Source organism: Amphiura filiformis, chromosome 6 (assembly GCF_039555335.1).
Source record: "Amphiura filiformis chromosome 6, Afil_fr2py, whole genome shotgun sequence".
Classification (NCBI taxonomy): Eukaryota; Metazoa; Echinodermata; class Ophiuroidea; order Amphilepidida; family Amphiuridae; genus Amphiura; species Amphiura filiformis.
This window is the reverse complement of record NC_092633.1, coordinates 66,631,066-66,649,495: the sequence shown is the minus strand read 5'-3', so window position 1 is coordinate 66,649,495 and position 18,430 is coordinate 66,631,066. Positions and strand designations below refer to the sequence as shown.

At 36.7% G+C, this 18,430-nt stretch overlaps 1 protein-coding gene across 1 annotated transcript in view; it reads right to left on the bottom strand.

Annotated features, from left to right (window-relative positions):
• The window catches only part of LOC140155862 (solute carrier family 23 member 1-like), a 36,118-nt gene extending 25,389 nt beyond the window's left edge, over positions 1-10,729 (bottom strand). The window contains exons 1-2 of the mRNA XM_072178855.1: positions 10,393-10,729; positions 1,851-2,008 (exon numbers count right to left, since the gene is read on the bottom strand). Coding sequence (XP_072034956.1) covers positions 1,851-2,008; positions 10,393-10,593 — 359 coding nt within the window. The 5' untranslated portion in view covers positions 10,594-10,729. The remainder of the gene's footprint in view (positions 1-1,850; positions 2,009-10,392) is intronic.
• Between the last annotated feature and the right edge of the window lie 7,701 nt (positions 10,730-18,430).

Below are 18,430 nucleotides of genomic sequence, written 5' to 3'. Positions count from 1 at the left end.
TAGTCTTGAAGGTAGACCAGGGCGCCTTACCCGTTATCTCAGAAGCCGGTCGTCCCCTCACACTACACTAGTGCTACAACTATGCTATTACCTACACTACATGCAACATGCAAGATGCTACCAGGGACGACGGTCTCCTCCTTGTATGGTCCATCATAACAAGTATGACAAGAGACTACAGGTCATTAGCTGCAGTGTTGGAAACACTGTAGCAAGGGGGGGGGGGGGATTCCGAGGTAGGAATTAATTCTTTGCAAAATCATGATTTATACCAACACAGATGAACGTTCATGAACAATCTGCATTCTGTTATTTGCAATAGCCGATGATCAGACATAAATTCTAAAAGGAGCAAGTCCAGATATCAGCGTTAATTTCATGGTAAAACGCATTAAAACACCAAAATGCAGTCACAAAATATATAATATTAATAAGATTTTTCTTTGGTGTGTCACTTTTTTGAAATATCACCAAAATATTAAATTTGGGAAAAACGTCCAAAATTTTAAAACAAACATGAACGTTCCAAAATAAATAAACATTTGCACTCGACCATGCCGGCGGCGGCCCATTCATGCAGCGCTGTGATTTGGGGGTAACTCGTCGCTTCAAGTTACCTGTACTTTAAGTTTGCCCCTATCAGAGCCCTTAATGCTTATTATATATATGATGTCAAAACTCAAAATAAAATTTACAAAAAGGGCTTGATTTTTGAGGAAAAGAACAGAGACAAATTGAGCCACAGACGGACGCACGCAAGGCTCCAAGACAATGAGTGATGCACCGTGCGTGTGCTATCAACCAGCGCGTCTTAAGGGTAGACAAGGCACTGTTGGTCGAAGCAGCCAAAAAATATCGATTTTCATTATGTAAATCAATATATTATTGAAAAATAACACTTTGCTGTTTTGCAAAAGTTCATTCTACAAACCATATACTTTCAAACTTTGCTTGATTTATCGTTGTTAATGAGTTATGTACGTTTATGTAAGTGAAGTGTTGCAGATGTTTCAGCCCTCCTACAACATAACTCAAGAATCACAGGACCTACAAAAGTATATCTGTGATATTTGAATTCTTCTACACACACGCTATGAAATGAGCAATGCGATTTTTGCCAAAGCTGCCTACCAATCGCAACTTCGCAAGATGCTGTGAACTACCAAATTGCAACACTTTTAAATAGTGTCAACCCTTAAAGTCAACAACGAAATTAAACCCGTAACCATTGTTTCGTCCGAGATAATCTTCAAAGCTATATTACCAAAATTAATGAGCTCTATAGTCTGTATACCTTTCTCGAGTCAGTATATAAAAGTATACATTTTCAGAAATGAAATGATGCAAAGAATCTAACTAGCATAAAAGATTCCTGCAAATTGACAGTTTTGAGAAATAATTTAATTTTACTTTACTGACTCGATGAAGGTACGCGGACTTTAGTTTGTTAAAAATGATAGCTAAAAGATATGACTTTCACATGACATGTCACATAACTATTTAAACACTGAATGATTATGGAAAACACATTTGTAAATTTAAAATAATACCGCATTCGTTGGTACCCGCTTTTTATGGGACACCCGTCCCGGACGCTTAATTTTTTTCTGCAACCATAACAGGACGCAACAATTTTATAACCCATAGGAACACATAGGAAAGGTTTAGGGTTAGGGTTAGGGTTAGGGTAAGTGTTAGGGTTAGGGTAAGTGTTAGGGTTAGGGTTAGGATTTAATAAAATTATGCGTCCCGTTATGGTTGCAGAAAAAATTACGCGTCCCGGGCTCAGTATACGATATCAGTCTCATCCCTATTCTTTCCATCTCCATCATACGTTGAAGTCTACTTACCTACACCCAAATGTGGACTGTAGAAGAGTTCCGATTCCACAAACCATGAATCCTGAACACATCAAGCGCCCCATGAGGACTGTGTCATAGGACATACACATCTTAATCCCAACTATTATTGATACAGATACAATGCCGCCAAAACTTGCTAAAAATTGCTGGTGGATAAAAAAGAAAAAACATACGCGTTGGCATGTTGAAGCGATAAAAATTTAACAACAAAAATTATAACACTTTTAAACTGCTCTTAAATTGTCAGTCAAATTTGACTGCTCGAATTTTGATTTATCCGCGTGAAAAGAGTTCTCACTACACATGAGTGCATTTTGGTCACGATTTAGTGCAAGTTTGAATGCTTTAATGATGCTTTTATAAAGTATCTTCATTGTTTAAACGTCACAGTAACTGAGAGTAGTTTGATAAGGTAATGAAATTAGCATATAACTATAACATTAATTAACAATAATATGCTAATTATGGCCTATACTGCAAAATCGACAAGAATGCAATGTAAAATTGTAGTAATGGCGCGTACAAAATTAAGCAGTAGTCAGCAAAAGAAACCGTACAAGTTCAGTTTTTGTTAATGAAACATCAGTTCATGCATTGCAAAGTAAAATAAATATACGTAAAACTAGATGGACCAGCAGAGAAGCAAAGAAGTTTCTGAAACATGTGAAAAAATTAGACCAACGATTATCAAAAAAGATTATATTGTAATATTCTTTTTTCAAAAACAATGTAGCTGATTCAGTAAACAAAGTTCGTTGCACTTGTGTACGTTTCAGTAAACAATGTTGCCTTTGTCATCACTTGATGAGTGATTCCTAGCAGCAACCGACGCTAGATGTATCTCCAGCGCAGCTCTTGGTGTTACCAGGTGATTTTCTTGACCCCAGTTTTAGAAACTCATCAAAAATGAGATAATTGATACTGTCCGTCGTCTCTATTCATAGTGGTGCCCCTCCTCTTTCTAATTTCTATAGCCTCCTTTATCCAGCGTTTCGTTCTTATTAAGTCCCAATGATCTCAGGCTCCCCCATTCAAAGCATGTTCTTGTCTACTTATTGCTAGCTGACTTCCTGACAATTAGTTGTCAGGGATTATTTTCATCCTGCTCTGTTGACCACCGTAAAGCTAAACCTTTCCTTTTTGTGTTCCTCTAGCCGTGCATCAAAGCTTATCTTTCGGGTGCACTATAGTTCCCTTCGGAGCGTGTTGTGCGGCTTCATTGCAGTTGAGATTTTATACTTCTTCATCACTCTTGACACCTTTTCTGTGATCCCTGTGACTCTTTCTGGTGGCGGTGTCGGTTTCTTAGGCTTGACACTTTGCATATGGTCTTTGACTTCTTCAAACGACCACTAGGGCTTGGGGCAACCGCTTGTTTGGAGCGCTTCCTGGATTTTTTCTTCTTCACCTTTATCCTACTCTTCAGTGTTACGATGCTGTTCTTCCTGTTGTATAAAGTGCGTACCCCCAGTTTCTGATGCCTTTTTTTCTCAAGGCGGTGACCCAACCTCTTTCCTGTTGAACTTCGCCCTGTAGAGTCGTGAAGGTCAGGTCATAGAAAGGCCCTCGTCTCTGAATATACAGTTCAATTTTCAAAACCTGACCTGACAGTTTCGAGTGTCTTGGGCGACATTCTTCTTCAGAGTGAGCTATGTCCACACAACTTCTCCGACGACTTTCGGCCTGTAGAGGGCGCACTACTCGCTGAGATGATTGGGTCATAGATGTGACTTAGAAAATGGGCCCCCTCGTCTCTGTTCATGACTTTGCGGGGATTTCTTCCTTATCCAGATGGATTCCATAATTCTTCTCGATCTAGCGTCACCTTCCTTACTAAGAATTCTGGACCCTTTCCAATCAATGACATGGTTTTGTTGGACAGAATGATCGGCTACCGCAGATTTTCTAAGTTCGCTTTCAGATTGTTTTCTAGTCTGGCGGGTGTAGTTCTTTTTTAAACCCGTAACGTTGTCCGTTTCTTTCATGTGTTCATTTAGTCTCGTGGAAAATCGTCGCCCCGTTTCCCCCACATATCACAGTTAGAACAAGGGATTTCATATACGCAGTCTGTCATCTCCGCGAGTAGTGCGCCCTCTACAGGCCGAAATTCGTGGGAGAAATTGTGTGGACATAGCTCACTCTATAGAAGAATATCGCCCAAGACACTCGAAACTGTATCTAATTGGTTTTGAAAAATTTAACTTTGTATTCTGAATTTCTGCAAACCTGATGAATTTATTCACGGGCCCTCGTCTCTGTTCATGACTTGTGGATCTCTTTTTCTTATCCAGGCCGAAGTTCGTCAGTGAAATTTGAGTAGATGATGAACATGATGAATCAAGTTTTTGAGAAAAGAATTTGGTGTGTCAACCAAATAAAATAGGTCTTTATTTCAAGAGTTACATTTGAATGAACATTATGTTCCATTCGAATTGGTTTTAAACCAGAGTTCAATATTGCATTATACTCCTCGAGATGGTCAAAATAAGATTATAACCTAATCAGGTTGTTCTTGAGGGCGCATGACACCAAATCACTGCGCGAAAGGTGCAATGGTGATGAGTTCCGCTGGCTACTGGAGACAATGTGGTGCCCTTAGGGACCATGTTCTTCGTGAGGTTGGCATGTTCTGATTTAAATGAAAGATGCTAACCTATTAATGACTAAAATAGATATGAAATTATACAAATCGATTTCACAAGAAAAGTAGGCCCTGTCCGAATTACTGCTAACGGAACAAGTTTTAATGCTAGTTTTGGCGTTGAAATAGCGGCGTCGCTTTTCAACATTTTTTAATAAAAAACTGAATCTGTAAAGTTCCCCAAAATTGAAGCCAAAATGAAATTTCAGTCCTTAATTAATACAGGGATGACGTTAAAAAGTGAAAAAAATTGTCACGCCTGGTAGAAAACGCCGCTTAAAAAAGTTGATTTCTACGTGCTTTTTAATGGAGAAGTTATTTGGTGGTTTACGCCCTTGACCCAATTTACGTATCTAGCTTGAACTCATTTAAACTTTGCAGACAGGCTTAAAGTGGCTACATACCTAGCTTTGTACATTAAAGCAACACGTAGTTCTCCTCTTACTTTTTTTGCTGACTTAATACATAACAGGGTGGTCCAAAAACAACTTTGGACCACCCTGTATTTCAAAGGTCAATTATTCAAAGTTGAAAAGTCTGTTACATATTCTGAAAGACCAGCTGCCTTTTAAAGAGTATTTGGTGAAAATATGAATGAGAAGGTATTTGAATTAAAACTGTAGTGCCAGACGTACGTTGGCATTTTAACATGGAATTGAGGAATGGGATGTAAATTTATGTTAGAAGTGCTGCAAATAAACTTAAAACCTGCTAGAAATAAAATGAAGCTAATATAATGCATTTTAAGTTAAAGATTGTAGAAGCGAAAGAAAGTATTACGTTATTTTTTTTTGGGGAAAGCAATACCTGCACTACAAAAACTCTCTATTGCATGATAGCTCACACTGACTTGTCGCATATCTGCAAGTTGTAATTATTCACAAGACATTCTATATTATGTTTGGGACATTATTTACGTTACTACAACGCTATTTTGTTTGACTAATTGCTTATTTCTAAAATTCTTACACTAATGCATATTTTTATGGCAGATATACAGCTCAACTGATCATACTTTTCCTACATTCGACCTTGCATGATTTTTGAGTTGACACAGTCATGAAAATAACTATAGATACTTGACAGACCATTAGTAGCCCAGTTCTGAACATTTTCATTGATAATTCATAACAATAGGTATCTGATGGATCAGTGAAGATAAGAAGGGATTCCGTAACCTGATATTATAGTACATCTCGAGGAAAAGTGCAATGGACATGTTTTCATTTTATGTTTCAAATATCCCGCGCATGAAAATTGAGTATTTAACCCAAAATGGAAAATGGTACAATTTATTGGAAATCTGTTTTAACAGATTTTTTTGACATCTTTTTCTGCACTGTATTATACCTAAATTAAGAAATTAAAGTTTTTTAAGTTCGGATAACTAAACTGAATTTTGTTTTAGCAACTTTTACACTATTTTTGAGTTGTCCAAACTTACTCCTTTTGAATTGCGCCAACAAGGTGAACAAGTCATTTCTATGAGTGTACTTAATATTGAAAACACATCAGAGCAACTGGCCTTTAAAAAAAAAATAATCATAGACTCTGAAGACTTTAGTCTAAGGTCCCATATGGCTCCTTATTGGTTGCACTTAGACTGTACATTGAAAATGTCCTAATATTCTTAAATGTTTGTGGACCAATGTCTTTTCCATTGACATAAAGCGTGTGTTTTAATCAATTTTAGTATATAGCACTTGTTCAGTGCCTGTACAGGGTGTATCAAAATGATTGGTACCGTCAGTTTTCAGTGATTACCCAGCAAACACAAAAACGTTTTTAAAACGTTTTAAATAAGTAATATTTTGGATTTTGGTTTAGGTAAAAACGTTTTAATAACATTAAAATGTCGGGTTATATAAAGGTCATGAAATCGTTTTAAAACGTTTTGTATGAAAACACACTACAACAATATTTTTAAAATGTTTTCGAAATGTCATTGTAAACTATTTTTGCAAACATTTTTGGCCAAATATTTTGTCAACACTTAAATAACATTATGTTAAAATATTTGCACCTAGTAAACACAGAAATGTTCTTAAAATGTTTTTTACAAAACGTTTTAATAACATTTAAATGTCGGGTTATATAAAGGTCGTGAAAACATTTTAAAAACGTTATTGTAAATATTTTGGGCAAACATTTTTGCAAAATATTTTTCAACTAAAAATAACATTCTGTTTAGAATGATTCGTACCAAGTTTTCAAAAATGTTTTTGGAATGTTATTAAAACGTTTTTATACCCTTTATATAACCCGACATTTAAATGTTTTCTGTAAAACATTTGTGTTTGCTGTGCAGTAAATTACCAACAAATGTTATTTAATGTTATGTAAACGTTTTATACCATTAATGTACCCTTTATATAACCCGACATTTAAACGTTTTCGGACAACCTTTTATAACCTTTTGCGAATGATGTCGAAAACGTTTTGTGTTTGCTGGGTAGGGACAGGACTGCTACATCACAATGCAACATAGGATGCTCCTAATTTGTAGATAAATAATGTGAACGATTATAAACTACAAATTGAGGCCATTTTACTGTGATCCAATGCTGCATTTGGAAGCAGCAGGCTTGTCAAGAAACATGAAAACAGATGGGTACCAATCATTTTGATACAGCCTGTATGGGACCATCATGGCAACCCCTCTCTGACATTACAAAATCCACTCAGTTCATACAGAACTATGGACACCAAAACAAACTTCTGTGGCAAAATTCAGTTTGGGAGCCGGACTAATTGTCTTTGGCTTAATTTTGACCATACAGGGGGTGTATGGCAAAAATAGCACCTTCATTATAAACATTAATTATAAACAATGAACGTTAATTTTGTGTGAAATTCCTATATATTGAGAGGAATTTTTGACATCAGTTTTCATGGAATTCAATCGTTGTTGACATTTGAACTATGTATTATCATATTTTTGACATTTGACCTACTTGAATTTATAGTCATTTTGAACATTAAGTTAACAAAGCATCGGTGCAACAATGTTATAATTGATTATTTTTTTTATTCCCACTGATGAGAGGAATAATTTGTGACATATTTTAAATTGTACCCAATTGTGACTTTCGAACCTTCATGGGAGTCTAGGGTGCATAGAAAAATGGTACTATGCATTTTTTAGTTTTCTCAATTAAATCACTTTCCATGGACTTGGTTGGGTTTTGTATTCATATATTCAAATGTTATGTGAGTCACGCCTGAGTGGAGACACATAATTGTCATGATTTTTGCGGAAACTTAGAGCATATTGTAACCTTTTTGTCAAATTAATTTACTATGATAAACAGTTTGATACATCTAAGTTACGACTACCAAAGCAAAAGAATTGTAAAAAAATCCATGCTGTATTTCCAAACACAGCACTTCAATAGAAAACAGAAGAATTAAAAAAAATCACAAAAAAACCATGCGGTATTTTCCAAACGAAAACACAACACTATTAATAATATAAAACATAAAACACATGTTTCTGTTTTACCTGAGCTGGTATTATAGTTTCAGTTGGGTGAACGATTATAAAGCAAACGCAAGGTAACAATACTGTGTGGGCCTTTTTTATTTTCCAAATGAGACAATAGTCTGCATATTGTTAACCAGCATTCTTGAAAATGAGAAACATAAAAAATGAATGGTTGTAGACTGAACACAGTTTGGAAATAATTTCTTCATTTTTTTTGGTGTTATCTATCATTTACATATCAGGGAGGTACGACCATTTGCAGATGCCCAACCTACTCAGTTTTTAGCCTACATGTAATGTATTCCGTTATTCTTGATTGACATCAAGTACAAAAAATATCCGTCAAGTGGTTTAGCTGTAATGCCCTTAACAAGAGAGCGGTACACAAGCGAGTGATAGTCAGTAAAAGATGCATTCGATTTACACAGAAAATTTTGCAGGCCGTGCCGTGCCCTTCCTTCCTAAAACACCAAAGTGCGAATATTTTCGGATAACTAAAATGAATTTTGTTTTAGCAACTTTTACACTATTTTTGAGTTGTCCAAACTTATTCCTTTTGAATTGCGCCAACAAGGCGAACAAGTCATTTCTATGAGTGTACTTAATATTGAAAACACATCAGAGCAACTGGCCTTTTAAAAAAAAAATAATCATAGACTCTGAAGACTTTAGTCTAAGGTCCCATATGGCTCCTTATTGGTTGCACTTAGACTGTACATTGAAAATGTCCTAATATTCTTAAATGTTTCTGGACCAATGTCTTTTCCATTGACATAAAGCGTGTGTTTTAATCAATTTTAGTATAGCACTTGTTCAGTGCCTGTATGGGACCATCATGGCAACCCCTCTCTGACATTACAAAATCCACTCAGTTCATACAGAACTATGGACACCAAAACAAACTTCTGTGGCAAAATTCAGTTTGGGAGCCGGACTAATTGTCTTTAGCTTAATTTTGACCATACAGGGGGTGTATGGCAAAAATTGCACCTTCATTATAAACATTAATTATAAACAATGAACGTTAATTTTGTGTGAAATTCCTATATATTGAGAGGAATTTTTGACATCAGTTGTCATGGAATTCAATCGTTGTTGACATTTGAACTATGTATTATCATATTTTTGACATTTGACCTACTTGAATTTATAGTCATTTTGAACATTAAGTTAACAAAGCATCGGTGCAACAATGTTATAATTGATTTTTTTTTTATTCCCACTGATGAGAGGAATAATTTCTGACATATTTTAAATTGTTGTACCCAATTGTGACTTTCGAACCTTCATGGGAGTCTAGGGTGCATAGAAAAATGGTACTATGCATTTTTTAGTTTTCTCAATTAAATCACTTTCCATGGACTTGGTTGGGTTTTGTATTCATGTATTCAAATGTTATGTGAGTCACGCCTGAGTGGAGACACATAATTGTCATGATTTTTGCGGAACCTTTTTGTCAAATTAATTTACTATGATAAACAGTTTGATACATCTAAGTTACGACTACCAAAGCAAAAGAATTGTAAAAAAATCCATGCTGTATTTCCAAACACAGCACTTCAATAGAAAACAGAAGAATTAAAAAAAAACCACAAAAAAAACCATGCGGTATTTTCCAAACGAAAACACAACACTATTAATAATATAAAACATAAAACACATGTTTCTGTTTTACCTGAGCTGGTATTATAGTTTCAGTTGGGTGAACGATTATAAAGCAAACGCAAGGTAACAATACTGTGTGGGCCTTTGTTTTCCAAATGAGACAATAGTCTGCATATTGTTAACCACTCACCCCCCATTCTTGAAAATGAGAAACATAAAAAATGAATGGTTGTAGACTGAACACGGTTTGGAAATAATTTCTTCATTTTTTTGGTGTTATCTGTTATTTACATATCAGGGAGGTACGACCATTTGCAGATGCCCAACCTACTCAGTTTTTAGCCTACATGTAATGTATTCCGTTATTCTTGATTGACATCAAGTACAAAAAATATCCGTCAAGTGGTTTAGCTGTAATGCCCTTCACAAAAGAGCGGTACACAAGCGAGTGATAGTCAGTAAAAGATGCATTCGATTTACACAGAAAATTTTGCAGGCCGTGCCGTGCCCTTCCTTCCTAAAACACCAAAGTGCGAATATTTTCAAACACCTAAATTACCTAAAAATTTAGGACATGTTACAAAACTATATTTTCAAGAATTTCAGAGAGTACTTTAAATATTTACCGGTTATTTTTCACACAGTGACGTTAACTAGGCAATGCCCTATACCTATAACATACACTGTTTGTAGAGGTCACGCGTCAATCGTGAGAGTACTGTGTATTGTTTATAGGAAAATGAATAGTAACTATAGCAGTATGTATAATATAAATTATTTATTTCCTGTCTATTTCTCACCTGGAATCCAAACAAAATAGTAGCATACCACGGCGGCACATCTTCCAGTCCATATACCACTTGTCGTTTGTCATCTTTGTGGACCTCACTCTCTCCATGTAATTTCCGTTCGGCATTATTAACTGATCCTTCTGGACACGTCTCTACATCATCACATTTCACATAACGTCGTTGTAAAAACGCCTGACCCTTCTCCTCCATTTTGAGGATTTTGAAGAAAGTTATTTTCTACACAGAACTGCTAAATTAACGAAGTTGATCATGCACTGCCGGCAATACTAAATGTCTGTGATTTGATTTTACGCTATAAAACATGCACGATTTAATTTCTGGTATTAAGCTATTACATGCCAGTTCGTGAATCACCTGTTGAACTTCGATGCATTGTAACAATCCAGCAGGGAATATGCGGCCCCGGGTATGCGGCAAATTTATATATTAAGCTATAATAGGCCTATATGATAGCCATAAACCCCATAAATGAGAAATAGACACAACTAAAACACATGACAATTATCACGATTATTTACCTACATAGTTTATAGCTATAGTTTTAGACAAACATTATCACTGATTATATTGGATACTGATAATCGGAATCTACCTGGTCATGGTCAAAAATGGACTAACAATCAAGGTTTTGCCCAGGATTTGCTCCGGGGATTTGCTTTCGAGGAAAATGTTGCTCATGCTGTGTGTCGTCATCAAATGCGCATATTAAGTATATCATTTGAATTATGTTTTCGTTGGATAATATCCCGGGGAGGGAGGGGGGCTGCTCACAAAAATGGGTGACTGGGATGTGACTCTCACCCAATGACCCGGGCAGGGGCGTAGCCAGCTTTTTTGGTCAGGGGGGCAAAATATAATTTGGAGGGGCACAGACGAAAAAAAGTACAGTTGCCTCAGGCTTAATTAGGACGATGTGCGCGCGTAGCGCGCAAAAATTTGTTATTTTACACTATTTTCGCCCATTATCAGGATGGAAATGACTTTATCTTTACACTGTGCGCGCGTAGCGCGAATTTTTTTTTGTATTTTGGCCCATGATCGGGCTGAATTTTGGTAGAAAAGGGACTCCTTGCCCCTTTTCTTTTCCTTTGCCCTCCTAATTTTCTCTTTCATTTTTTTGTCAGAGGGGCACTTTTTTCTTTCATTTTTGTCAGGGGGCACTCTGCCCCCTGCCCCCCTGCTGGCTACGCTACTGGACCCGGGCCAATGGCCCCCTTTTTTTTTTCTGATGATCCCCTTTTTCCTGTCACCAAAATACCCCCTTTTTCAAAATGTTTGAATCACCGAATGATCCCGTGTTTTCATTATATTTTTTCAAATTTTTCATTTAACTTTTCGAAAAAAACTTTTATATTTTGACCAAAACATTTTCCCAGTCTCGTGGAGCACCCCGAGGTTTTTGATTACTGCAATGAAATCCGGGAATGAAATAATACAGACCCCGCTTAAGTTTAATGGACCATATCAATCACTAATAACGTAATTCAAGATCAAGAAAAAAAGGTCTTTTTAAATACTTTTATGCCATAAAGAATGAGCAGAATGAAAATTTTCCTGCAGGGATTCAATCATAGACCATTTATGATTAATTTAAATTTTACCGCAGGATGGTCCGGTGACGGGTCAACAACCTCCATCTCCCATGCAGTTTTTAGAATCATATCAGCATGATCAGTGGGAAAGTCTTCCTCATACGTGAAATATTATAGTGCTGCAATAATTATGTTTTTGTTTGGGTTTTGTAATTTTGTATTTAAAACCAAAACATGATTATGTTAAATTGTTAACCCACTTAAGGGCTGGGTATGAACGTTTGGACAGTATTTATTGTGGGACATTAGAGCACTTCAGACATATCGAATTGCATTCTGAATACGAAGAATGTCATTCTGATATCAAATAATGTTGATTTTTTGAAATTCGCTATTTAATACACATTTTATGGCAAATCATTAAAATTGATATTTTTGATATTTAACAGTACTTGAAGTAAACTTTATAAATCTGATGATTTATACTTAAAGTGTATGTAGGTGGGATGAAAAGCCGACGATCAATTGAAAATTTTGATCTTTCGTATTGAAGATATGGATTTTTTTTCCCAAAACACCAAAACAAATTAGGTCTTTTGGGAAAAAATCCATATCTTCAATATGAAAGGTCAAAATTTTCAATTGACTGTCGGCTTTTCCTCCCTGCTACATACACTTTAAGAATATGTCATTAGATTTATATAATTTACTTCGAGGACTGTTATATATCAAAATTTGAAAAATATCAAATTTTTATAATTTGTCATAAAATTTGTATTATATTGTGATTTTCAAAAATGAAAATTATCTGAAATCAGAAAGACATGCTTCATATTCATAATGCAATTCGATAGGTCTGAGGTGCTCTCATGTCCCACAAAAAATACTGTCGAAACGCAATAAACGCACATTTTAGATCCCTTAATCAGCTTATTATTAATCAATGTATTTCCGTATTTAGCTAATACGCAGTATAGGCCTTTTTGGTGGACCGCATGTTACTAGCTTACTAGCTTACTTAGTAACTGACTAACCATTTGGTCTTAAATGGGCATGGGCATATCTCGAAATGCCACGAAGCTATAACCCCCGAGTGGTCTCAAATGAAGAAGAAAAAAGTAAGAAAAACAATGAAAACACACAAGAGGTTCTACTCCTAATTCTTTTGAAGTTGCGTCCATTTTACTCCCCTCTCACGGCAAAAGATGTAAGCGACTCATTTTTGGGGAAGTTAAATCCTTATGCTTTGCATTGAGAAGTGGGGACATACACATTGTGACTGTTTTGGTGTACCCCCGCCGGGGGCAAAGGTTTTTGACACGGCCAAAAGAAGGACACAGTCCAGCAAACTAAGGTAAACGTCAAACGAATTTTTTTCACCACAATGCATTTATATAATGTCCCTAGAACATGTAGAAGGTTTAAGGTTTTTGGCACGTCAAAAAAAAAAAAAAAAAAAGGGGGGGGCAAAGGTTTTTTGGCACGGTCAAAGGGGGGGTACAGTCCAGCAAACTAATTGATATTTAGGTAAACGTCAAACGAATTCCAAGAGAATGTTTTTCACCACAATGCATTTCTATATTAACGGAATGTCCCTAGAATGGCATACTGAAAGTCCCTAAATATCCAAGTGGTGGAAATATGCCTAATTTGCATTAATCTAAAATTGCCACTAATCACAACCTTATTTTGAATTTAACACTAATCTTATATAACTTTTCAGGTATTTTAGATGCCTAAAATGGTTATTCAGAATGGATAATCAATACATGTTTCACAAGTTTGTCAAACATCTCAATATGGATGCCTTAATTTGCAACAATGCAAAATGGCCGCCAATTTTAGGACATTATATTGATTCGGTCATCATTCCCAGTCTTAGACAACGTTTGTGGTAATTTAAATACCTAAAATGCACATTTTAGGGTCGGTAATTTCTATATATGTTTTACAAGTGTGCAACGTGCCTTAATATGAATGCCCTAATTTGCATAAATCCATAATGGCCGCCGATTGTCATACTACAGTTAAGTCCATTTTAATTTCCTATACACAATGCTCTCACCATTGACGTGTGACCTCTACAAACAGTGCATAGTGCAGTTATGTCCACGGCAAATTCACCGTGACCTTTCCAGCCATAAACACGCTTAGTGAAGATTAAACCGAGATATGCAGTATATTAAACCATTATGGTAATCGATTGTCCAATGCAAATTTATTACCACGTGATAATATTAATCCAATGAGCGATCGAATTGTCCACTACGGTCGACTAATCCAATTGATAACGACGCTATTGACATGTACGGCCGGAGCTCCACTGACCGAGTTTTGGGGGTATTTTTAAATGGTTTGCTGTCATTTACTCATCAAAGCGGTCCCCCGTTATTATAAGGACTATGCTAAAGATTTAAAGATTGGCATGTAGAGAATAAACCATACTTGATTGACATTATTACGGTTTCGTGGCACCCCTCTAAATGCAACCAAGCCAGGGCGGCCCGGTGAAGCAAAATATGCATTGGAATAACACGGGAGTTTGGATATAACGGTATGATTTCTTTCTCACACAAATGTATGGTCCCCCATTATTAAAGCTTGTACCGGGTTAAAAATTCAGATATTTTGAAAGAATAAGTAATTGAAACATAGAGCAAGTACTAAAATCATAGCTTTTATACTTTTTGATATATGACGCTAATTAGTTCATCTCCTATATCTACAACACATCGCTACCAGTAGGGGTCAATTGCCTATTGTGAGTGCTCCTGTGTTGTGTGCATACATGTAGGCAACAATAACTGCATGATGGTATGTTAGAAGTATAGGGCATTGCCTAGTTAACGTCACTGTCAGTGAAAACTAACAGGCCAATATTTTTGGTACTCTCTGAAATTCTAGAAAATATAGTTTTGTAACATGTCATAAATTTTTAGCTAATAATATTTAGATGTTTGGAAATATTCGTACTTTTGTGTTATAGTAAGGAAGGGCACGGCATGGCCTGTAAAATTCCCTGTGTAAATCAAATGCCCCGGCGCGGCCCAAGGACTCATGTGCACTTGGTTTATCCCGATTCCATGCTCGCTCTCGCAGGTTTTCTCCGGGATCTCCGGTTTCCTCCTGTATCGCAAAAATCGGTGATTAGTTGTTTGGTTATCAAAAACTTCCGTCACCCAATTGAATTTGGGGAGCTGCACAGATAATTGGTGGATATTACAATCTAAATGCGGATAGGTGTGCGCCGTTCGGCAGCAACCTAGTTGATGCGATCTGATTGTGATGATTCACCATTGCAGCGAAATTACAGCGATTTGAGTCCTCTAAGATCTGGAAAAAGGCGCTTTATAAATCCAAAATTTATTTATTTATTAACTTTTAGTGACTATCACTCATTTTGTTGACCGCTGCTCTCTTCCGAAGGGCATTAAAACTAAACCACTTGACGGATATTTTGCTGTCAATCAATAATTCGAAAAACACGCTATTTATCCATCTAAATAAATTTAGATCTACTTCTTTTTTTGCAACCTGCAAGTTCAATGGGTTGGCATGATAATTTGAAAGTTTTGTAATTTTTCGTGTTAAAACAACGAAATTAGAGCTCTTCAAACAGGGGAATGTCATGAGCTAATTAGTATGCATAATTGGTTACGGAGCGGTACGCGCACTGTTTGTTATGCATATTTACTTTCACACAGAGCAGCGTTTGTGCGTGCTCACGACTGACTGAATGTGGCAAAGTCACCTTCAGTAGTTGTCTCGGTCCCAGCCGGTTTGTGTTCCTCCGTCATTAAACAAACCGTCTGGCGACAACCCCAAAATGACGATCGCTGATTGGTTTAATGAATTTCCAAATAAAAAGGTTTTCAATTGGCTATAGCTGATGAATTAGGGCGTGAGATGTGTAAGTGACACAAACATCGTACTTTGTAGATACCGCAAAACGCAAAATGTACGCTAGCTTGCAGCCACTGAGGCGCCAATCGTCTGATATCGCCTTTCATGTCAGCGACTCGCAACGCGTACTCACATACGTTGTGTTGATTAATACAGGGATTTATATCGCTGCATGGCTGTCCATCACTTGCCTTATTGTTATTTGGCAACACAATATTTTACGGCGTTAATTCATCCAATCAGGAAAGACGTTTTATGAGGTTGTCGCCAGACGGTTTGTTTAGTGACGAAGGAGCACAAATCGGCTGTTACCGGGACTACTTCAGTAGCATCAATAGGCTATTAATTTCGATATCTGGTGGTGGCGAGTTGGTACAACAAGTGCCACGGCACACCAGGTAAATAATTAGAGAGTTTGCGGAATGAAGTTACTGGAACTTTAACGGCAACTTCAAAAATATTGATTGGATTTCTTGCTCAAATTCACTTCAACGCGAACGTCAGATTGGTTTCTGTACCAACAGCGTCTTGTTGCTTAAACTCGGGACATGTGTATCAATGTGCGTTCAAAAGAAGGGCATGTGTAAGAGCTTGTTACCAATTACATCCAAATGTCTCTCTTTTGTTTAGTCAAATGGTTATTAGTCCCACTTCAAGACAAAAGACTCTACCTTAAGAGCTTCGTTTGAGTAAACATGAATGAACTCGCGATACCACTCAACATGGATTATGTCGGGACCCAGCGTTAATCTCCTTATCATATTATTTTGAAACTAGCTAGGCCCTATACGTTTCAATTAATATTCTTACGATAGTTATAGGCCTATATATATATAATATTATTTAATAAAGGCTCGTCAGCTTTGTCAATTGAATATATGAATACAAAAGCCACCTAAGTCCATACTTTGGCCAAATTGAGTTAAGCATGGGAAATTGTTGCTATACATAGGCCTGTCATATGCATGAAAGAACAACTCAAATTCATCCTCTGTGTCTATTGGGCATGTGAAAAATAGCATGTATGAAAGAATCGCCCAATTCCATGATTTGAGTCTTGTAACACATTGATTGAAATCCAGTATGTATAAAAGTCCACTTGTAACACATTCATTGCTAGAGAATGACTTTTGAACAAAAATGGGTTTAATAAAGGAAAGTGTGTGGTTTATATTACATGGCAGAATGCTTATCAACATTATACATACCTGTGTGCTTTATTTTGTATTATCTTACTAGTGGTAATCTCATTCTAACATTGTTGTCTTTGTATATGATTCAAAAAACCACCCAAGTCCAAAATTTAAAATGAACCCCACGAAGTCCCTGAAATGCTAATCGTCATACCTAATACAGGTTAATCCACTCATTTGCACGTAAAACTTACCATATTGACCAGGTAAATCTAACTGAAGGAATTAAAATGATACACGGGTTTTTCTCTCAAAATAACTTCGCATGGACTTAGGTGGCTTTTGTATTCATGTATTCAATTCCATATTCCAATTTACTTCGCAAAGCCTAATGAAATACATATTCTTTATTTCTTTCCCCTCCTTCTGAATCTCTCTCCCCCTTCCCCTCCTGTTTCCCCTTCCCTACATTCTCCTTATTTTCCCCTCCTTCTCCCCTCTATCTGTACTCGCTCTCTCAAACTTGACCCTCCTATAATTACCCACTCGCACTCCTGTTTCCCCCTCCCCAGTGATTTTGTCAGGGTTTTTCTGTTAGGAGGGCGTGGGCCGATTCTCAAACGGAAACGTTTTTACAAAATGGGCTTAAAATGGCAGAAAAAGGCCTAAAAGCGTAAAATATCACGGCGGCCAGCATCCAAAAGGGAAGGGTCAAGAAGGAAGAGAAGATGTCCCACAGGGAGCCCCCCTGGCTACCAGCAAAGCACCTCCCTGTCCACTTCCAATGCCCTCCTCTCCTCCTCCCTACCCCCCCCTCTCTCTCTCTCTCTTACCAGGCACAACCTATGACATGTTATATATAAAAATGTTATGCACCTGCTTTACTCTTCCAGAAGTATCGTACACTGCTGGCTCAAGTAAAACCAGACCATTTTACGGGTACTTAATCCCCTTAGCGTTGAAGTCAAGCCAAAAACTTGGTTCCGCAAGCTGATTTGGTGTACGTCATGAGCACACACAAAATTATATATCAAGTGTGATGTTTGGAACAAAATTTATTTTGATTTAATTCAATCAGTAATTTTCAGCAACATGTAGCATGTTTTTTACCCAAACCAAATTAGATTTCCAATAATTGGTCTATTAACTAGATAATACATAAGTGGTAATTATGTAGTCTATGAGGAAATAGGCAAACTATTGTTCTAAAGTATGATGTATTTCATCATAATTTACGGCACACTATAGATTCTCGCGTTAACTTTAACTTCAAGCGGCTTTAATGGCAGAGTGGTTTTGAATACATAATCCTCTATAATCCTCTAGACGTTAACGTTAAAGTTAAAGTAACTTCATTCCGCAAGGTCTCTATTATATTGTACAGGCGGGAAACTAAATCAATGCACGGACGTGTATCTGTTACCATACCGCTATATCGCCATTTACAAAATAGAGTTG